The following is a 22,866-nucleotide window of genomic DNA, read 5'->3' on the forward strand; positions in this document are numbered from 1 at the left end:
GCTTTTAAAAAAGATCATTTAAGCTGAGCATCTTTATTGGACTCAAAAACAATTTCATAAGCAAGTAAATGAGAACTTTCCATTTTCTGAACCTTGAAGGTTTTTCCCTCAATTTCGTTCTTTTAAAAATACCGTTTAAATGAGTTCAGCAGCAAAATATAATTTTAAAAAATTAATTCAGCAATGTTCTTAAACACAGCAAATTGACAAATATCAACTGAGTGTCTGTTCTGTGCAAATCACTGGGTAACAGCTTGCTGGCTTTACATTCCCGCCGGCTCCCTGCCTCCAGAGCACACTGGCTTTGGGGCCCCAGACGCGTCTTTTCTCTGCACCTTGGCTGGTTGGAGCAGTTTCAGTAGAGGGGTCCTGACTGACCTAACATTTCAGAGAACATGCACAGAGCATAGTCCTCCTTCTAAATCAGTGACTCTCAAATTTCAGTGAGAGCTCCCCTGGGTGCTTGTTTACATGCGGATTCCTGGATCCCACCCCAGAGATCAGCTTCGTCTGTCCAAATTGGAGCCCGGGAATCTGTATTACTAACCTAGGCCCCAGTGGTTCTGTTGCTGGAGGTCCAGAGTTGTGCAGTTGTAAGGGAACAGCCCAGAACACCAAGATACTGATTATCTGAACTCTTTCCCCAGCCCTGTCCAGAAGCTTTTGGGGAGGACATCTCTCTCCTGGGGACCCCATCAAAATTGCGACATCATGATTTCCTAGTCAGTTTCCCTAAAGTAGAGCCACAGGCGACAACACTAGCCCAGCAGCTATTCTGCCAAGTCATCAATGTGACGGTGCGGGGCCTCAGGAGAGAGGACCACCAGCCCCTTCCCCTGTCTCTCACCCCCTGTCTCCGGGGGCCCTTGCAGGGGTGCAGCCCAGCCCCATCTCCCTCACAGCTGCTAGTCTGTCCTCTTCCAAGGGGCCAGCGGCGCCCGCCACGGTTCACCCTAAACAGGGGTTTCTGCTGCCCGGGTCCGCCTCGGAACCCCTGCAGCCCTCATCGGGAACGCCAGTGTTTAACAGCGAGTCGTCTCCATGGCAACCGACAGGGTGTCACAGACACAGGATTATGACTTCACGGCGTGGGGATTCCAGAGAAGGGGGTGGGGCGGCGCCCCCCGAGCCCCGCTCCCCACCCAAGCCGCGGGGGAGGAGCCCTCTTCCTTCCCGCCCGGGTCCCTAGCGGGACCCCTCCCGCTCAGCTGCCACAGCGGGCACCAAGAGGGGCTGTGGCCTTCCGCCGCGCTCCCCGGCCTCGCGGGGGGCACACGGCGGCGGGCGGGGAGCGCAGGGCACACTCGACCCCCGGCGGCAGGGAGCGATCACGCGCACGCCGCGCGGGCCCGGGCATGGGGGCGGGGCGCGCGGTCCCCGCCGGGGCCCAAGTCCCACCTTCGGGGGCGGCGCCTGGCCCGGGGAGTGTCAGGAAGAGGAAGAGCGCGGCCGGCGGAGCTGCGCGGCGAGCAGGGGCCCGACCGAGGCGAGCGCCGCGCGGGCCACCATGGCCACGGACGAGCTGGCCACCAAGCTGAGCCGGCGGCTGCAGATGGAGGGCGAGGGCGGCGGCGAGGCCGCGGAGCAGCCCGGGCTGAACGGGGCGGCGGCGGCGGGGCCGGCGGGGGCGCCGGACGAGGCGGCCGAGGCGCTGGGCAGCGCGGACTGCGAGCTGAGCGCCAAGCTGCTGCGGCGCGCCGACCTCAACCAGGGCATCGGCGAGCCCCAGTCGCCCAGCCGCCGCGTCTTCAACCCCTACACCGAGTTCAAGGAGTTCTCCAGGAAGCAGATCAAGGACATGGAGAAGATGTTCAAGCAGTGAGTGCCCGCGCGACCCGGCCCCCCGCCCGCTCCGCGACCCGGCCTCGGGCCCCGAACCCCCCGATCCCCGGATCCCGCGCCGCCCCAGGACCCCTGCCGCCAGCCAAGCTCCCCCGAACCCAGACGCCCCGGGGGTGGGGGCCCCGCGGCCCCTTCCAGATAGAGACCCGGCACCCCACCACGCACGTTGGTATGGGGGACCCCGGCCCCTGGCACGCGGCGACTCCTGGTATATGTGCTGCCCCCGGTACACCATAGGCGCGCCTACAGAGTGGGGAACCCCGAGCCTCCTTCCAGATAATCGCCAGACCCTGCGATCCCACCCCCGCCGCCACCACGACCACACGTGTGGGTCCCGGGCCCCCCGCCCTGTTGGTGGTGTTTCTCCCCTACCCCACACCGGACACACCGAGGCTGAAGACCCGGCGGCCTTCCCTCCCCCATCCCAGCCTCTCGCATTCCCCACCCCCACCCCAACACTCACTGGCCGTAGACACCCACCCGGGCGCCCCCCGCAACACCGCATGCCAACCACATTCCTTTCCTTAGGGTCTTTTCATTTCCTTTGCTTATCTCAGGTGTCCCTCAAGGTGGGTTCTGGGCAGGGACCCCCCCCCCCAACTTCCTCTCCAGTCATTCAGCATCTACCAGCAAACGGGGAGCAAAGACTTGCCCCTTCCACCCCCAGCCCCCACCCACTCATTAGCCAGGACCCAAGTCCTTCATGCACAGTTGTCTCCCTAGGAAGGGACCCCTGGCCCTGTTCCCCCTCTGCATGCGTGTAAACCTCACCCGTCATCCCTGGGGGCTGAGTCCCCTCGTGCTTGGAAGCCCTCCCTCCTCCCCCTGCCCGCTCCACCCCCCTGCACCCAGCAGCCTGCAGTCACCACTCCCCTGCTTCTGTCGCAAGGCCCCCGTCTCTCCTCCTCCTCCCCACTCCATATATCCCCTTCCCTCCCCACAGGAACCCCCGACGTCCCACACCCCCCCTAGTTGGAAAGGGGGCCCCTTCCTATGTGACTTGCCCTGTTACCCCTACCCTTACTCTTTTCCTATCAGATTCCACATGCTGTGCCCTCACCAGGAGAGATGGACACCCCCAAGCCTGTGGGCTCATCCCCTGTGCCCCCACAAAACAATCGTAATGTCGCTGTAGAGGGGCTACAGAGAGAGGGCCGAACTCCCCTCCGGCCCATCCCTGGGTCCCAATCTGTTGGGTCTAAGAAGCACAGCCACACTCCCCCAGCCATGTGTGTGCCCAGGGGGTGGGGAAGGTGCCAGGGCCCCTCCCCTTGGTACATTTCCCCACCTTGAGTTCCCTGTCCCCCTGCCCCTGGCTCCTGGAGAGGGAACAGCCTCTGTTCCATGGTCTGGGTGCTGGTCTGGAGTGGGTCTAGAAAGGGATAGCATTGGCCTGAGGCTGAGTCTTGAGGGTGAGCCAGGAGGTCTAACCCACCTGGCACCCGCAGCCCAATGCCGAGGGAAGGGTGCCACAAGGCCAGCTCCCCCTTGGCTGGGCGGGAGGTGGGGGCAGACCAGGGGTGTGAGTCTCAGCCACATGCAGCTGTCTGTGCCCAGACATCAAGCCGGAAGCCCAGGAAGGGGCGTTTTGCAACCCCACAGTTTGAGAAAGGCTCTCCCCCTGTTCCCCACAGCTTGCGGCAGCTTCTACATTTGGCTTCAAGGCAGGGGGAAAGATTTCTGATTCACAGGTGCGGGTGGCTGAGGAGTCCCACAGTTTCCCAAAGTCCATCTAGGGGAAAATCAAGTCCTTGACCCCCGACCCCTCCGAACCTCTTTAAGAAAGTCCCAGGGCGCCTACCTCCTTGACTCCAGGGTGTTTGGTTGGGGTTCTTCTAAAGTTTCTTCCCAGCCAAAGACTGGTGAGATTGGGAGAGCAGGATTTCCAGGGTTCCTGGAAGAATAACTTGAATGATCTCCGGGTGGGCGGGCGGACACAGGGGTGAGTATGGGTCACTGTCTGTCACTGCCCTGGGGCGGCGGGGGGAGGGGGCAGTGCAGAGCTGGTTCAGATCCCACAGAGATCCCCGTGTTGATAATACCGAGGCGCTCACCAGGTCCTTCAAGCAGCCCCGGGACACCTTTGTGCAGACAAGGACTCTTAAATAACTTGTCAGGACCACCCAGCTAGAAAACGTTAGAGCCAGGATTCAAACCCGGGTCTGTGACTCCAAAACCCGCGTTCTTCCCCTCGTGGGTTTCCCATCACAGACATCTGTTTTCACGTCGGAAAACCTCCAACACCTGCTTCCATGTGTGTGGCGGATTTTCCACTCATGTCCCCACCCCTAGACCCCCAGCCCCAGTCTCTCCTTCCCCCCTCCCTACGGGCCTGCCTCCTCCTGGGCTTCCACAGCCTCACTGCCCACTGGCCACCCAAACAAAGATGGAGCTGTTCTGGGAGAACCCAGACACTGCAAATGAGTGGGACTTGGGAGGCTGCAGTTTGGAAGTGGCATGTGGCGGAGGGCACACTCTGGAAGCTTCTTTGCGCAGCAAACTCACTTTTTCTTACACAGGCTGTTTCTGGTGCTAGTTTGATGAGAGGTACTGTGAGGGAGACTGAGGGGAGCCAGACCCCTCCACGCCACCTCTTGGCACCAGCACCACTTGTCAGCGTGTGGGGAGGGCTGATGGGGCAGGCAGGGGCCAGGAAGCTGGACCTCTAGGAAGGAAGTGCCGCCCGCCAGGGCCCGGGTGAGGGTGGAAAGCTGCAGATTGTGTACTCAAGGAAACAAGGCTTCACTGTGCCCACGGAGCCCACCCCCGCCGCCAACAGACGGGCTCTCGTAGAAGACAAAACCCCCGTTCTGCTTCTGCTGTCCGAGTGGGGCTGCAGCCTCCTGGGTCCAAGCAGGGCCCCGGATCATAGCCAGGGCATCAGAGCCAGGGCTCTGGGGAGAGCAGAGGGCAGGGAGGAGGGGAGCCTACCCTCCTGGGAAGCCAGACACCAGAGCAGAGGGCAGGAGACCACGAGGCCAGCAGGAGAATGGGAGCCGGCCTTTCCTTGGGGGCCAGGAGCTAGGTAGCTGGGCTTCCACCCTAGTCTGCTTGACCTCCCTGGGCCTCAGTATACCCACCTGTAAAAGGGGCAGGCTATCCCTGATGACCCCCAAAGGTCCTTCAGCCCTGACCTGCATATGTCTGAGGGGTCCTGGGCCCTTCTGGATGTTGGAACTGCTCTTCCTGAGGCTGGAGATGGAGAGGGAAGAGAGGGGCCGGGGGAAGATACACTCTCAGCCATCACTGGTCTCACGGCTAGAGTCATTCAGCTTCCTCCTGGAAGAGACCTAGAGGGTTGACTCCAGCCCTTCTCCCCATTTTACGGAAGAGGGAACCAAGACCCAGAAAGGTGTGGCGGTAACTTGCTCGGGGTTACAGAAAGGTTTTCAGTGAGGCTGAAACCTTGTACGGTGGGGAGAGTGGCCCTGGTGTCTTAGGGTTGGGCTCAGAGGACATGACACACTTAGAGTCTGCATCTCCCTGGCCCTGGGATCCAGGACTCTCCCCTCCTCCCCGGCCCCAGGCTACACCCAGCACCTCTGATCCCCCAGGCCTCCCTCCCTCTCTCTGCCCCTCCAGGGCTGGCTCTGAACCCTCCTGTCGGGGAGGCGAATGGGATGGCCCTGGAGAGCCCTGGGGGTGCCCACCCCTGGGCTGACAGCAGCCTAGATGGGGATCTGGAGGGTTTTGTAAGCCGAGACCTGCCGGAAGTGTCATTCTGAAGCTTCGGTGGAATCTGAGGACGATGCCCTAGATCCTTGTCTGCCTTCGAGCCCAGCCTCACAGGCCCTGTCCCCACCCTCGTCCCCAGCCACTTCATCTCAGGCCACCTTGCAGCAGAGGCAGGCTTCTCTTTCCTTCTGGCCAGCTGTTCCCTGCACAGGCTCTGAAGGCCTCCCGTCCTCTCCACCCCTCCACCTCCGGGGACACTCCTCTCCCAGGAGTCCTTCCTGGATGCAGTCAGCAGGGTCTGGAGTCTGCAGCCCTGGGTTTGAATCCAACTGGGGGCCCTGGAGCCCTTCGGAGCTTCTGTTCCTCACCCTGGGACAGGGGTGACAGGGGACCCACCTCACAGGGTTGTTGTATGGCGCTTAGCCCAGTGCTTGGCACAGAGCAAGTCGTTACTAAAATACTGTCACTGCCATCCCCAGCTGAGCATACACCCAACTCCTGGGCCCCTCATGGGGTCCGGGAAGTGGTCATTGCGGCTGGCTCAGAGGCAGCCCCACAACACCCACTGCTGCCTCCACTTACCGCCAGTGGAGCTTCTGGGCCTGCCAGTTGGCAACAGCCCTTTGCTTTGGGCCCTAGTGATAGGACCCGGGGTTAGAGCCCGCCTTCTCTCCGCCTTCTCTCCTCCTCCTCCTCCCTCTCTCCTCTGATTGACAGCTGCATATGGCTTTGGTAAATAACAAAAAGGGAGAAGTGCATTCATTATCACCTAGTTACGGAGAAGGCAGGTGGCACACAAAAGGGAAGAGCAAACAACAGCTCGAGGGGGCTCTCCCCGGCTCCCACCACCCAGCTGGGTTGCTCCAGGCAGGGTATTTAGCTTCTCTGAGCCTCAGTTTCCCCTGGGGCTCCAGAACCTACCTGGTAAAGTTCTGAGGATTAGATATAAAAAAGCCGAGTCTTTGTAAAGAACCCATCATGGCATCTGGGCTGTTTGCATGATAGATGATGTTTTTGAAAAATACGAAGTTCGGCTGGGCTCCGTGGCTCACGCCTGTAATCCCAGCACTTTGGGAGGCCGAGGTGGGTGGATCACGAGGTCAAGAGATCGCGACCATCCTGGCCAACATGGTGAAACCTCATCTCTACTAAAAAAAAATAGAAAAATTAGCTGGACATGGTGGCAAACACCTGTAGTTCCAGCTACTCAGGAGGCTGAGGCAGGAGAATTCCTTGAACCCGGGAGGCAGAGGTTGCAGTGAGCTGAGATCACGCCACTGCACTCCAGCCTGGCGACAGAGTGAGACTCTGTCTCAAAAAAAAAAAAAAAGAAAAGAAAAATACAAAGTTCACACATGTGATCATTCTTCTAACAGGTATTTTATCAAGTTTATGCACTACAAGATGGAGAGAGTTAGTTAAATGAATCAAGTTCCTGCCCTCAAGAGGCTTACAGTCTTAGATAGAACAAACATGTAGAGGTTTGTGGGTAGACAGGATGTACCCACAGGGCTAGCAATGAAAGGTTTCTTTCTTTCTGCCATGAGGACCGAAAGCTCTCATGAATGACACTGTACTGATGCTCTCTTTGCAGCCAGCCCCCTGCCTCTGTGCCCCTCCTTGTTAAACAGAGCCACTAGTCCAGCCATTCCTGGAGCAGCCTATGTATATTATTTGGAGAACTGAATTGAATTCTCACACCAGTACAATGAGATTAATACTTTTTTTTTTCCTTTTTTTTTTTTTTGAGATGGAGTCTCACTCTGCTGCCAAGGCTGAAGTGAAGTGGCGTGATCTTGGCTCACTGTAGCCTCTGCCCCCTGGGTTCAAGTGATTCTCCTGCCTTAGCCTCCCAAGTAGCTGGGACTACAGGACACACCACCACACCCATCTAATTTTGGGGGGTTTTATCGAGTAGACATGGGGTTTCACCATGTTGGCCAGGCTGGTCTTGAACTTCTGACTTCAAGTGATCTGTCTGCCTCAGCCTCCCAAAGTGCTGGGATTACAGTCGTGAGCCACCGTGCCCAGCCTGATACTATCATTTTTATCCCTATTTGACAGATGAGGAGTCTTGAGGCTCAAAGTGATTGTCACTTGTCTAAGATTATATTAAGCGGCAGTGACAGGATTAGAACCAGATCCTCCTGCAAGGAGCCCCTGGGGGCCAAGTGAAGCCAAGTTTGTGGTTGGGGCTTGGGGAAGCCTCCCACAGCCTGAGAGAGGTGGAGTACTTCACCTGCAGCTTGGAGGGGGGGGATGCCCCACACCCCCGCGGAGGGAGGTTTTCCCAGCCTTAGTCCTTTCTCTGCTCCTCCCACTTCCCCCTGGCTTCGGTGTCTGAGTCACCTCCCCTCCCCCCACGTCCCCAGCCCAGGACTTTTGGTTCCTCTTTGGTCCACCCTTCCTGCCTTCTCTTCGCCTCCTCCTCCTCCTCCTCCTCCTCGCTCTCCTCCATGCCACCCTAGGTCCAAGGCCCGGGCGTAGTTTCTGCTGTAAGAGTCTAGGCTCCAGGACTGCAGGCCCTGCTGCCTCAGGGGAGGTCAGAGGTCCTTTCTGCAAGGCCAGCCCTGTGGGTGGAGTCACTTTGCAGCCTCAGCAGGGGAGGTCCCCACCCTGGAGCTGCTGAGTTCCCCTGACTGCCGAGTACACTTCTCCTTGGCTGACTTCCGCTTTTCAAGGGCAACAGAGAAGCAGGGGTCACTGCCAGAAAGGTGTGGCCAGATCGGAGCCAGGCTGCCCAGGGAGTCCTGAGCCGTCAGACGCTTCCATCCAGGCGCTTCGCCTCCCGTTCAGTCCTTTCTTATCCTGCAACACTATCCTCACCCATTTCACAGATGAGGAAGCTGGGCTTTCAGAAGGGTTACATGACCTGTCCAAAGTCACACAGCTGATGAGGAGCAGAAACAGGATTTGAACCCGGGCCTCCCTGGCTCCAAGTCCTCTGAACCCTTACAGTGGCCCAAACACCAGCAACGATACCTCCCTGGAGTGTGTTAGAAATGCAGAGGCTTGGCCAGGCATGGTGGGTCACTCCTGTAACCCCAGCAATTTGGGAGGCCGAGGTGGGAGGATCTCGAGGTCAGGAGTTCGAGACCAGCCTGGCCAACATGGTGAAACCCGTCTCTACTAAAAATACAAAAATTCGCTGGGCATGGTGGCGCGCGCCTGTAATCTCAGCTACTCAGGAGGCTGAGGCAGGAGAATTGCCTGAACCCAGGAGGTGGAGGTTGCAGATTGCACCACTGCACTCCAGCCTGGGCAACAGAGCGAGACTCTGTCTCAAAAAAAAAAAAAAAAAAAAAGAATGCAGAGTCTCAGTCTCCACCCCAGATTTACCAGACTGCATTTTTTCAAGAGGCAGGGTCTTGCTCTGTCACCCAGACGGAATGCAGTGGGGTGATCGTAGCTCACTGCAGCCTTGAAGTCCTGGGCTTCAGTGATCTTCCCACCTCAGCCTCCTGAGTAACCGGGACCAGAGGTACATGCCACCACATCTGACTAATTTTTTTTATTTTTGTAGAGATGGGGTCTTGTTATGTTGCTCAGGCTGGTCTCAAACTCCTGGCCTCAAGCCATCCTCCCCCCTCATCCTCCCAAAGTGCAGGGATTACAGGCATGAGCCACCGAGCCTGGCCCATAATCTGTCCTGTAACCAGCTTCACCGGCTGTACACATGGACGGTTAAGAAGCGCTAAGCCGAGACTGAGGCCCCCGCACGGCTGTCTCCCCACCACTTGCCTGAGGTTGACCTAAGGTTATCCTTAGGCAGGTGACTTTGTCTGTCTGAACTGTAAGAGGATAAGATGAATGGAGTAAATAAGTTACATTCTAAGCACTGGGTTCTATTGATATTAGACATTCAACAAATATTCTTTATAATCAGTCATAACAATCATGATTATGAAGAGCAAGAAGAGAAGGGGGCAGCCGGCAGGAAAGGCTGCAGGTGCAGCGTGAGGTTGTTGAACTCGAGATTGGGATGCCTTTGAGCCCTGACAGCCCCCCAGCAAATTGCTTGGGGGCTCCCACCTTATCCTCCATGGGGGAGCGCTGAGCAGCACACTTGTATGCTCTCTATCTGTCTCTCCATGTCTCTCTCTCTCTCTCTCTCTCTCTCTCTCTCTCTCTCTCTCTCTCTCTCTCTCCCTCTCTCGCCTCCCTGCCCCCATACCCTACTTGGCTGACCCAGGGCAACAGATCAAGTGTGAGATTCCCAGATAGGACTAGAGGAATTGGTGCGCGCTGGGCTTCCCCATGAGTCACACGGTCTGGGGGTGGGGACATGCAGAAACTGGGACAGCTGAGCCTGAAGTCAGGGGGGCCTGAGGGCTCCTGAGCCCATACACAACACCCACCCCATCCAGTTGTCTGTCCTCCCAGGACCCGCAGACCCAGAGGGGCCATCAGCAAAGCCTGGGACAGGAGTCAGGAGAGACAGAATTGGGGTCCCCTGTGCTCCCACATTGCGGTGTGCAGTGGCTGCGATGACTTTGCTCCCTTCTGCCATCAGACTGTGCAGCGCAGCTGCGGGGGGCCTGCATGAGGATTAACTTTCTTTTTTTTCTTTTTCTTTTTCTTTTTTTTTTTTGAGACAGAGTCTTGCTCTGTCACCCAGGCTGGAGTACGGTGGCACAGTCTTGGCTCACTGCAGCCTCTGTCTCCCGAGTTCAAGCGATTCTCCTGCCTCAGCCTCCCGAGCAGCTGGGATTACAGGCATGCACTGCCACACCCAGCTAATTTTTATATTCTTAGTAGAGACAGCGTTTCACCATGTTGGCCAGGCTGGTCTCGAACCCTGGCCTCAAGTGATCTGCCTGCCTCGGCCTCCCAAAGCACTGAGATTACAGGTATGAGCCACTGCCCCCAGCCAAGGAGCAACTTTCTAATAGTTCTGAAGCCAAGCTGGGCCCCCTTGGGTACACAATGAACTTCCTGTCCTCAGAGGTATTCAAGGCATTAAACAGAGAACTGTCTTAGGAATCTGATTTTCAGGAAGGGCTGAGCGGGATGCCTCCAGTATCCCTTCCAGCCCTGAAGTTCTCTGCTGTGTCCCAGTAGGCCTCAGGGCATGGCATAGTAAGAGTGCATGTGTTTGATCAGGCCTGGTTCAGAGCCCAGAGACACTCTTGTCACCTCCAACCTGGGCCAAGTCACTTCCCATCTGAGCCTCAGTCTCCTTGTCTGTTAAATAGGGATGTTCATGCCTGCTTCATGGACTTCTTGTGAGGATCTGATGCAAACATCTGGCATTGTGCCTGGCACATAGCAAGTGCTCAGCAGACTCAGTAGCCAGGAATGATGATAGGTTATGACGTGGGGCTGGCCTGGGTGGAAGGCTGGGGCGTCCGCACTACGCATGGTTGACGCCTCTACTGCCTACCCCGTGACCCCCTAGTTATCGGAACGGGGGAGAGGGGCAGGGGCAGGGAAGCAACCAGCTGGGGACCAAGCTCACCCCAAAGGGAAGAGTTGTCCTGAGGGGTAGCCGGCTGCTCTGTTCTCAAGAGAGGGATGGGTGGGGATTCTGTCCCCAGCCCAGGGTACAGCTGCTGAGCCCTCCCTGGTGAGAACTATTCAGGGGGAGGCAGATAGGAATGTGGGCACGGTGCCAGGCCCGCAGCCTCCCTCCAGTGCTGGAGAGAAGTGCTGAGCTCCCAGGCCAGGTGCTTTCTGCCAGTCCTGCCGAATGGCATTGGTCTTCCCAAACAGGCACCACGCTAGGTGCTCAGACCCTCCGTGGGACCAGGAAAAAGAGAAGCGGGGCAGGGAGAAGAAAAACTTCTAGCTATTGAAATCCTGCAATCTGCCAGCTGTGTGACCTTGGGCCAGTCCCTGCCCACTTGGGCCCGGTTTCCCTACATGATGTAAATCGGGTAGAGCAGGCTGTCTGGGTAGATCTTGCGGGCTGATCTCACTTTTTCTGGATCCTCTAAGCCACCTGCAACCTCAGTTTCAGCTCAGGGAGAAGGGCTGGTGGGTGAGAGGCCCCCTAGCCGGGGAGATGCCTGTTCCCAGGCATCGTGGAACCTTGTTCTCTCCGGTGCTGGCAGTTGTCCACTCCCCCTCTAACTCACCCATGCCCCTCACACCCCTTCCCAGCACCGTGACAGTGTCCCCTTTATCACTTCCCTCCGACCCCGAGGGAAGGTTCCTCGCTCCCTGAGCCTCCTCTCTCCCTGTTCAGGGGCTTTGTCCGGCGGCCGTCTGTCTTCCCTCCTCCCAGAGATGCTGGGGCTTTGCGTCAGGCCTAGTAGGAGAGAAGAAGTGGGCTTCAGAGGAGGGGCCTTGATGGAGGGGACCCCTGAAGTTCTCTGCTGTGTCCCAGAGTCATCGAGTCCACACCCGGCTCCAGGCCAAGCCACCACAAGCCTTGCCTCCCAGCCCCGTACCAGCAATCAGGACTGGAGCGTGTGGGAGAAGCCAGTGCGTTTTTTATCATGATTCTAACATCATCACCCTTTTTATATCGTATATGTGAAGTATATGACGTGCATATGTGACACACAAAAACGTCTTGATATAACAACTGCTGTTATGATGCTGATAAAATTTTATAGGTGTTAAGCACCCACTATGTGCCAGGCATTTTATATCTGTAATCTCGTTTTCATTTTTGTGTTTTGGTTTTGGTTTTCGTTTTTTGAGATGGAGTCTTGCTTTGTCACCCAGGCTGGAGTGCAGTGGCGTGATGTTGGCTCACTGAAACTTCGGACTCCTGGGTTCAAGCAATTCCCTGCCTCAGCCTCCCTAGTAGCTGGGATTCAGGAGCCCGCCACCATGCCTGGCTAATTTTTATATTTTTAGTGGAGACAGGGTTTTACCATCTTGGCCAGGCTGGTCTTGAACTCCCGACCTTTGGCGATCCACCCACCTCGGCCTCCCAAAGTGCTGGGATTACAGGTGTGAGCCACTGCGCCTGGCCAATATGTTTGTTTTTAAAGACAAGGTCTCACTCTGTTGCCCAGGCTGGAGTGCAGTGGCTCAATCAGGGCTCACTGCAGCCTCCACCTCCCGGGCTAACGTGATCCTCCCACCACAGCCTCCCAAGTAGCTGGGACCAGAGGCATACACCACCACACCCAGTTAATTTTATTTTTATTTTTTTTAAAGAGATGTGGTCTCCCTGTGTGGCCCAAGCTGGTCTCAAACTCCTGGGCTCAAGTGAGCCTCCCACCTCAGCCTCCCAAAGTGCTGGCATTACAGGTGTGGAGCCACTGCATCCAGCCTCATTTACTCTTTAATAATCTTAAAGGTAAATGTTAGCAATAATACTAACTGGTTCTTAGCAGCATCGTAGGCGTGTATGAAGTGCGTCCTGTGGGCCAGGCTCTGTGCTGAGGGTCTGCTTGTATCATCTCTTGCCTCCATCCTGAGATGAGTCCTTCGATCTCCGTGATGTAGAAGAGAAAATTGAGGTCTGTGGGGTTGGTGGCTTGACCAGGGTTACAATGCCAGCAGGTGGCAGAGCTGGGGTTTGGATCTAGGTCAGTCTCAGCGGAGTTGAGGTAAGCACAAACCCTCAAGGCCATCTTCAATCAGATTGATCCCAAAACCTGGCTGATCCCCTGCCCCAGAGCACATCAGAGCCCAGGGCACAGGGCAGATGTCCACTCCCCTGGAGTCTCTTGGAAATGGCCCGCTCCACGGTTGCCTCTGGGGGCTTCACCTCCCACCCCAGCAGCTGGCCTCTCACAGCCCCTGTCACCTCCTCTTGGTGAGAACTCTTTGGCACCTCAGCTAGCCCCTATATTGTCCCCCTGGGGGCCAGAGCCTGCCCTGGATGGAGCCCAGCCCAGTAATTGATTGGCCCTTGATTGATAGAGGCAGCGGTTCAAATCATGGTTTGAGCTGCGGCCCAGCCAGGGCTGGGAGCTGCCAAAGACAGAGGGATCCACAGCCCACGTTTCCATCCAAGTCTGGACACCTTATCTGCACTTCCTCCGAAACTGAGCTCTCCCTGACTTCAGAAGAAACCCATGCGCTTGAGCAATAAATAAAGCTGGGGCTCAGGGAAAGGCATGTGGGACCCAAGGGCTGGGGCCTGAACCCCTGACCTGCCGGTTATGGGGCCGGCGGCCTCCCCGTAACAGCCCTGCTTCCCTAATCCGGACCTGGAGGGTTGCTGAGCGCAGGGGTTGTAAAGAGAAAGTGCTGGCCCGTCGGGAGTTGAGTGAAGGTGATTCAGTCTTGTTTTAGTGCTGGTGACTGCCGTTTATGCAGCTAGCTCTGTGTGCTGGGAGCTGTGCTGAGTGCTTGAGAGGGATGGGCTCAGTCCTTCCTCACACTGGCCCGTGAGAGAGGCCCCATTGCAGGAGGGTTCTCAGCCTTGGCACCACTGGCATTTGGGGCCAGGTCTTCTTTTTGGAGATGGAGTCTCTGTTGATCAGGCTGGAGTACCGTGGCGCACAGTCTCAGCTCGCTGCAGTCTCCGCACCTGAGTTCAAGTGATCCTCCTGCCTCAGCCTCCTGGGATTACAGGCGTGTGCCACCATGTCCGGCTAATTTTTCTATTTTTAATAGAGATGGGATTTCACCATGTTGGCCAAGATGGTCTCGAACTCCTCACTTTGTGATCCACCCACAGGCATGAGCCACCGTGTGCAGTCGGGGCCAGGTCATTCTTTGCGGTGGGGCCACCCTGTGCTCTACAGGAGCTTCTCTGGCCTCCACCCACCAGATGCCACTGACACCCCTCTCCCTGGGTATGACAACCAGAAACGTCCCCTGGGGGGCACATGCGCCCCGGCTTCAGAGCCGCTGCATTTTGTGGCTGAGCCGCGCAGCACCCTGGCTCGAGAGCCCGATGTGTCATCGCTGACCTTCGTTGGAGCCCAGGGTCAGAAAGCAGCAGGGGCTTTGCTTTCCTTGGGGGGCACTAAGGAGAGGAGTCCTTGTGACTGGGTCCCTCACCAGGTGCCCCCGCACAGCACTGCAGTCATGTGGAACCCGCCCAGCCCTCCACCAGCCAGCAAACGGGGGGCCAGACATGGCAGGCGGCACCTCCGCTGGGCCCCACAGAGCTCCAGGTGGAGCTGGACCGTGACAGCTTCAGCCTGCCTGACCCTCTGAGCCCTACACCTTCTACTGCCACAGAGGTGGGCACTGCCCACAGGGGCTGCTGGCCCATCCGCCTCCACGCCAGCCCTTGCCCATCAGTGGGGCAGAAGGCCTCAGGACCCTGTGTTCCCTCCAGGGCTCCCAAAACCCATCTTTTCTGTGCTGTGTCACTTCCAACCACTGACTCACTGGCTCGTGAACTATTTATACCCCTCGCACAAATGCTTCTCTTGAGCTCCAGCCGTCTGTGTTCGGCAGCAGCCTCAGGACACGTGGGGGAGGGGCTGGGTACAGAGCAAATGTGCAAGTTTATGAGCCCAGCAGACCTAGGGTAGAAGTTCAGCTCCCTCCTTACTGCTGTGTGACTGTGGGTGGGTCACTTAACCTCTCTGAGCCTTGGTTGTAAAATAAGGTTATTAGTAGGATCAAGTAAAGTAAGCAGTTCCCAGCACAAAGACAGGTTTCAGCACGTAGTTGCTGTTAGGTTAGGTGTTCAAAGTACACCTAGCTAGAGAAGGCGACGGGAGCCAGGTAGCCTGGAAGAAGGTGCAGAAATGAGAAATATTCATGCAGGATCTCCAGTGCCCAGAACGTAGGGTTCTGGAACAGCCTCCTGTGTTGTGCTGCTGTCGCCAGCACTGTCACCCCGCCAGTTCAAGGCCTTGGGGACCGCACAAGTCTTTAGGTGCAGATAAACCCATTTTGGCGGGGCGAGGTGGCGCATGCCTGCAATCCCAGCACTCTGGGAGGCTGAGGTGGGAAGATTGCTTGAGCCTGGGAGGTAGAGGCTGCAGTAAGCTGTGATCGTGCCTGGGCAACTGAGCGACACCCCGTCTCAAAAAAACAGAAAAGCCCATTTTAGCAACTCCAGGATCACTTTCCTCAGCCCCAATCTTGTCTTCCTCCCACATTGTTCCCAGATACCGATGGGGCAGGTGTCTGGTGGATAAGAGAGGCTGGCTGGACAAACAGCGCCTCACCCTCTTGCACCAGGCTGTGTGCTCCAGGAACCGCTGACACCTTCCCAGCCAGGGAACATGCAGAGAGGCCACCTAGACTCTTACTGCAAAGAGGCCAGTCGAGGAACACTGAGACTCTGCCCCCAACCCTATCCGTGTCTCTGCCAGGTTGTTGGTGGTAGAAAAAAGAGAATCTGAGTGTGCAGGGTGGAGGGGAGGCATCTATATCACCCGATGCCTGTTCCTGGCTTCTCCATCACTCCCTGCAGGCACTGTACCACCCAGGACATACCAGGCCATCTCCTGTGACCTCACCCTGCTTGCCCCCTCCCTCCTGCTCTGTACCCTTGACAAAGGCAGAGACCCTGCCTTAGATACCCCTTCTTCATTCATGTCTTATCTCTCCATTCCACATTTCTGAGCACCTACTGTGTGCTTTTTACCCTCCTTCCCAGTATGTAGGGCAAGCTGGGGGCATGAAATAGAACCCCCCCTCCCCACTGCGGTGCAGAGGGTGCTGAGTAAGAACAGTCATTTATCACATGGAAGGAAGCCGCCTTCCCCACCCACGTCACATCCTCTATTCCAGTGCTTCTCAACGGGGAGGGCTTTTACCCCCCTAGGGACATTTGACAATGTCTGGGAGACATTTTTAGCTGTCACAACTTGGGAAAGATGCTACCATAAACATCCCGCAATGCACAGGGACAGCCCCTTCGGCAAGGATTTATTCTGTCCAGATTGTTTAAGGTCTGTGGTTGAGAAACCATGCAAGGTTCTGCCACCTAGGGTGGGGCTGAGATGTCCCCCAAGTGCCCATGGAGATGCCAGTAAGCCAGCTGGTCACGGAGATGGTCAGCGAGTGCCCAGCTCACAGCCTGATCCACCCCGCCATGGTACTGACCATTTCTTCTCGGCCATGCTCACATCTGTAATCCCAGCACTTTGAGAGGCTGAGGTGGGTGGATCACTTGAGGTCAGGAGCTCAAGACCAGCCCGGCCAACATGGTGAAACACTGTCTCTGCTAAACGTAAAAAAATTAGCTGGGTGTGGTGGTGCACACCTGTAGTCCCAGCTACTTGGGAGGCTGAGGCAGGAGAATCGCTTGAACCCAGGAGGCGGAGGCTGCAGTGAGCCGAGATTGAGCCACTGCACTCCAGCCTGGGTGACAGGGCGAGACTCCATCTCAAAAAGAAAAAGAAAAACAGAGAATTCCTTCTCACTGTCTGTGCCATCACATTCCACACAGGGAGGCGGTCATTTCAGCTTCCTTGTCCCTCAGGCTTGTCCAAAAGTTAGCGCTGTTCTTCATGCAGGAGGCTACCAGGTCCTGTGTTGAGTTCCCCGTCATCAGAGGTAACCAGGCAGGAGCTGAGCCACATATGGGTTCTCTGCCTGGGCTGGGTCCCTTCCGGCAGTGACGGGATGAAATGGCTGGTGGGAGATGCCCTCTGAGCCCCTAGTGTCGCACGCAAGCCTGCAGCCTCACACACTGAGCCAGTGCCGAGATGTCCTCTCTCTTTGCACCTGCAGGTATGATGCCGGGCGGGACGGCTTCATCGACCTGATGGAGCTAAAGCTCATGATGGAGAAACTTGGGGCCCCCCAGACCCACCTGGGCCTCAAAAACATGATCAAGGAGGTGGATGAGGACTTTGACAGCAAGCTGAGCTTCCGGGAGGTAAGCCCCGTCCCCAGGGTCACTCCCCCAGTGGGGGCTTCGTCTGAGGATCTGGTGGCCCGGAGGAAACCATGCCATTGAACAGCAGCTGTGAGCGGCTGCCTCTTGGCTGAGTGAGGCTTCAGAGGGCCTGTTGGAGCAGGCACCAGGGAGGGTTCTGAGATGCTTTCAGGGAGGAAGAGGAAGGAGGGCCATCCCATCCTTCACACAGGGAGCATGTATGTCCCGAGCAGGCTCAGGGGTAGAGAAAGGCCCTGTGCTGGAAGGTTCCTGGACGCGTAGACGGGGAGACGCCACAGAGGAAAATCAGTGCTGTGATGCAGAGGAAGAGGGCATGGCCCCGGGCGACTGCACGCCCGGGCTCTCACTGAGACGGGAGCCAGGGGCGAGCCTGTGTTACAGGGAAGGAAATGGAGGCCCCAGGCCAGACAGCAGCGATACTGGACCCCAGGCACAGGGGACTCGAGGCCCAAGTGGGGCCCAGGAGGCCTGGCAGGAAGCATGAAGGATGCGGGGAAGGAGAGAGGTAGCGGGGCAGGCGGAGGCGTGGGCAGTGCAGGGCAACAGCTTAGAGGACACGGGTTCGAATCCCTTTGACCCTTTTAGGCACCGAGACTTGGGGCACATCTTTTACTGTCTCGGAGGCGCCCTCATTCTGTCATGATACCTTTAGGACTCAATAAATGGAACGCAGAGTAGGCTCACTGGGGAACAGTGGGAGACGAAGGTATGAGGTTGGCCGAGGCCACGTGGTCGGGAGCCGGCATGGGCAGGGCAGGGCTGTAGTAGCCTGGCATCCTGGGGTGCAGATGAGTCCCATCACCTCCCGCCGTACAAATGGGCAGACGCCCGGGACAGTGGGAGCCACAGGGGCCCTGAGGGGGGACCCAGCTCACTGGCCCCCAGTCCTTCTCTCCAGGGGAGGCCAGAGACCGGGGCCTGGGTGTGGCCAGGGTCTCCGGCTCCTCTCCCTCCCTCCCTGACACCGCGTGCCTCTCTCCCCACCGCAGTTCCTCCTGATCTTCCGAAAGGCGGCGGCCGGGGAGCTTCAGGAGGACAGCGGGCTGTGCGTGCTGGCCCGCCTCTCCGAGATCGACGTCTCCAGTGAGGGCGTCAAGGGGGCCAAGAGCTTCTTTGAGGCCAAGGTGAGGAGACCGAGGGGTGCCCTGACCCACGCTCCAGGACACAGGGACCCTGGGCCGGCGTGAAGTTAATACATCCCCTTCCCGTTCCTGCCGAGGCTGCAGACAGAGATGGAGCTGACACCCTGCCAGACTGGGCCAGGCCCACGCGCTCTGTCTTCTGTCCCCTCCCACTCCTGGCTGAGAGAGAGCCTTCGCAGCCGCCAGGGGATGAACGAGGGGGTGTACTCTTGAAAAGGGGACAGGGACTACCTTGAGCTGCCCCAGCCCTGGCACACTGAGCTGCTACCCCAGAGGACTGGGCCTCAGGAGGGAAGGGCCCAGGAGAATGCAGGGCATGCCCCAAAACAGCACTGACTCTCCAGGGTTCCGGGAGACACCAGCCCCGGCCTGGGAGGAAGCCTGGGGGCCCAGAGGGCACCTGCATGCACCGTACCCTCCCCTTCCAGCAGGTTCTCAGATGGAGGGGGCACGTGTGGTCTAGTGGCTCCTGGGTCCTGCCCACCGAGGGTCCCAGTACTCCCACCTTGTTTCTGGTTTTTTGCTAAGCTAAGGACATTCCTTCCAGGGACTGCCTCCCACCGCCCTCTGGGCTTCTGAGCAGTGGTGGAACTTTTCAGGGTTCATCAGTGGGACGAGGTGTGCCGCTGGGCTCGCTGGACAGGAAGCGGAGGATCAGGAAGGCAGCAGCATGAGTGACTCCCTGCGAGCGCCCTTGCTCTGCGTCAGCCACAGGACACACGTTCTCTCTTTTAATCCTTTCAGCGACTCCATAAAACCAGAGTTGTGGGGTGCCGGGTTCTAAGTAGGAAAACGGAGGCTCAGGGAGGTGAATGACGTGCCTGACCCAGGGTCAGAGCTGGTGAGGTCAAGCTGTTTGTGTTGCTGGGTAGGACTCGAGCAGAAGCCTGAGCCAGAAGAGACCCCAGAAAAAGCAGCCATAGCCGGGCTCGGTGGCTCTTCAGGGAGGATATCCCTTCCTTCACATAGGGAACATATATTGAGTGATTTCTGTATACCTGGCTCAGTAATCCCAGCACTTCGGGAGGCCGAGGTGGGTGGATCACCTGAGGTCAGGAGTTCGAGACCAGCCTGGCCAACATGGTGAAACCCCGTCTCTACTAAAAATACAAAATATTAGCCAGGCATGGTGGCAGGTGCCCGTAGTCCCAGCTACTTGGGAGGCTGAGGCAGGAGAGTCACTTGAGCCCAGGAAGCAGAGGTTTCAGTGAACCGAGTTTGTGCCATGGTACTCCAGCTTGGGCAACAAAGTGAGACTCCATCTCAAAAAAAAAAAAAAAAAAATTTAGCCGGGTGTGGTGGCACGTGCCTCTAGTCCCAGCTACTCAGGAGGCTAAGGCAGAGGTTGCAGTGAGCTGAGATTTCACCATCACACTCCAGCCCAGGGAATAGAGCGAGACTCCGCCTCAAAAAAAAAAAAAAAAAAGGCCAGGCCTGGTGGCTCATACCTGTAATCCCAGGCCTGCTTTGGAAGGCCAACGCAAGTGGATCACCTGAGGTCAGTAGTTTGAGACCGGCCTGGCCAACATGGTGAAACCTGCCTCTACTAAAAAAAAACACACAAAAAATAGCTGGGTGCAGTGGCAGGCGCCTGTAATCCCAGGTACTTGGGAGGCTAAGGCAGGAGAATCATTTCAACCCAGGAGGTGGAGGTTGCAGTGAGCCAAGATTGCACCACTGCACTCCAGCCTGGGAGACAGAGCAAGACTCCATCTCAAAAAGAAAAAGAAAAAGAAAAAGAAAAAGCCATAGCACAGAGCACCCCCAACACACACCATCCAGCTCTGACCCCCTCACCCCCACACCCCCACAGGTCCAGGCCATCAACGTGTCCAGCCGCTTTGAGGAGGAGATCAAGGCAGAGCAGGAGGAAAGGAAGAAGCAGGCGGAGGAGATGAAGCAGCGGAAAGCGGCCTTCAAGGAGCTGCAGTCCACCTTTAAGTAGCGGGGGCTGCAGCTGACCACCCTGTCCCGCCCCAGTGCGGTGGGCGAGGGTGGCGCATGGGAGGCTGAGCCTGAATCCTTGCCTCTGTCTGACGGGACTATACTAAAAACTTTAAAATGTCCGTGATCGGAGCGAGTTCAGGGGTCTGACAGAGGTGGCCTGGCTCTCCCCGCTCCCTTCCGCTCTTCTTGAGGCCGTGACGCAGGCACTGGCTCCGTGCCTGGCCCGGCCCTCCCTGGCAATCCCTGGGCGATCTTGCACCCCTGACTGCCCCGCTGCCTGCTCCAGTGCTGCCCCGGGCCCAGCTCCTGGCCCTGGGTCCTTCCCGGCCCCGTGTGCCTGGCGTCCATGCATTCCCCTCCCACCCACGCAGGGACCCCTGCCCTCCTCCAGCAGGCCGCACCGCCCCTGGGGCCCCCTGCCAGCCCATTCCCAGACTGGGAGACAGCAGAAAAGATAGAATCAGGGCTGCCCTCGCAAAGTGGGTCCCAAGGGGCTTATTGGAGGCACCAGGGGACCCCTCCCCGGGGCCTTTTCTTCCACCTCTGCCTCTTCTATCTGCCGAAATGGGGCAGCGGGTGGGGAGCTTCTGTTCTGGTGAAGGGACCCAGCCTCCCCCATGCTGACTTGGAGACCCCCAGATCTCTGGGGCCCAGCCAGGCAGGGTGTGGGGGCAGCTGTGCCAATCTACCTCACAGGCCCACCCCCTGCCAAGTATGCCATGGGATCAAGGGCAGGGAATGTTCTGGGGGTCAGAGACACTGCTCCTTAGCACCCCACCAGAACACCCCGAGGATCCCAGGGGGCTCTGGAGAAGGGTGGGAGGAGGAATTGGCGCCTTCCTACGGAAGGAAACCAGCGTTTCATCTTGATTCTCCGAGAAGCGTCCGAGAAGTGCTTTCAGTGTGTTTGCATGCGCCCGGCAGTGGGCAGCCAGGGCCTGTCCAACCCTCTCCCGCCATCCTTCCCCAAGTGATGTCCACCGCCTCATCACCAGCGACCCGCCTGTCACGCCCGCTCCCTCAAGGAAGCATGGGGACCCCAGCCCCCTGGTGCCTAGCACCAGACAGGTGGTGGTCAGGCCCACGCCACCGGCCCGGCGTGGCCACGGCTTCCCACGTGCTGGCTGATGTACATGTGCCCGTGTGTGGTGTCTGTTGCTGTGTCGTGAAACTGTGACCATCTCTCAATCCAAACAAGTGAGTGGCCCTCGAGGCCACAGTTATGCAACTTTCAGTGTGTGTCATAACGGCGTCACTGCTTTTTAAACTCGATAACTCTTTATTTTAGTAAAATGCCCCAGGAGTCCTCGAAGCTATGCGGACTTGCAGAGGTTTTATTTTTTGACCTTAGAATCTGCAGAGATTAGGAGGCACCGAGCCCCTCGCAGCAGCCTCGGCCCCGGATTGCGTTTGCCTTAGCTGATATGTTTATACAGATGAATATAAAAGGTTCTTTCCTTTGGGCTTTCTGCTTTTTTTTTCTTCCCTTCCCCTCCCCCCCCAAAAGCAACTTCTTCATTCTGTGGTACAATTATTTTTTTTAACTAAAAGAAGATAAAATTCTATATTCCTATGTGTGTGTGGTTCTTGATGGTGAGTGGAGGGAATGACAAGGTCACTGGATGCGGGGACAGTGGTGTCGGAGCCTGGGAGGAGAGGGGGCCCTCCCTAGTGGGGGAGGTTGGCGTTTGATGCCCAGAGGCTGTCACCAGGCGTGATTCTAGGCGCTTTGTATCTATTAACTCTTAAATCCTTGCAACCAGCCCATGCCAGGGTGATCTTTTTATTCCTCTTTTGCAGATAAGAACAGGGAAGTGTCTGGGTACAGTGGCTCACGCCTGTAATCCCAACATTTTGGGAGGCCGAGGCAGGTAGATCAGCTGAGGTCAGGAGTTCGAGACCAGCCTGACCAACATGGTAGAAGCCCATTTCTCCCAAAAATACAAACATTAGCCTGGTGTGGTGGCGCATGCCTGTAATCCCAGCTACTCAGGAGGGTGAGGCAGGAGAATTGCTTGAACCTGGGAGGCAGAGGTTACAGTGAGCCAAGATCATGCCATTGCACTCCAGCCTGGGTGACAAAGAGAGACTCTGTCTCAAAACAAACTAACAGGGAGGCCTGGAAAGTCTCCCAGAGACACAAAGGCAAGTGGGGCAGCAGGAGGCAGGGCCCAGGCTGTTGAGGTCATGGCTGGAAAACCTGCCAGGAGAGCAGAGAGGGCAGGCTGCCACATGGTAGCTGGCAGCGGCATGAAGGCACTGGGGATTCTGGCTTGTGCACCCCGGTGACCCCCAAGCACCCCCTGCCATGGAGACACCCAAAGTCTTGCACAGGCTGGGAAACCCCAGGGGTGGTGGGGCGGACACCAGCAGCTGTGTGTGTGTGGCTTTGGACAGATCAGGGCCCCGCTGGGTCTCAGTCTCTCCATCTATTCCAAGCGACTGTGGATGAGGGTCTGGGGTCTTCCCCGGCAGGGTGTGGGAGCTGGAGTTTGGGTTACGCTGGGCATCGCTGCCCCCCGGTGGCCAGGGGTGGTA

At 57.5% G+C, this 22,866-nt stretch overlaps 1 protein-coding gene across 1 annotated transcript; it reads left to right on the forward strand.

Moving 5' to 3' along the window:
• Positions 1-1,404: 1,404 nt before the first annotated feature.
• EFHD2 (EF-hand domain family member D2) lies at positions 1,405-21,893 on the forward strand. Its single transcript, XM_010345600.3, has 4 exons — positions 1,405-1,818; positions 17,071-17,218; positions 18,229-18,363; positions 20,195-21,893. Exons 1-4 carry the CDS (start codon positions 1,508-1,510, stop codon positions 20,324-20,326), a joined length of 726 nt encoding a protein of 241 aa, XP_010343902.2. The 5' UTR covers positions 1,405-1,507; the 3' UTR covers positions 20,327-21,893.
• Positions 21,894-22,866: the final 973 nt, after the last annotated feature.

This window comes from Saimiri boliviensis, chromosome 11 (assembly GCF_048565385.1).
Source record: "Saimiri boliviensis isolate mSaiBol1 chromosome 11, mSaiBol1.pri, whole genome shotgun sequence".
NCBI classification, from domain to species: domain Eukaryota; kingdom Metazoa; phylum Chordata; class Mammalia; order Primates; family Cebidae; genus Saimiri; species Saimiri boliviensis.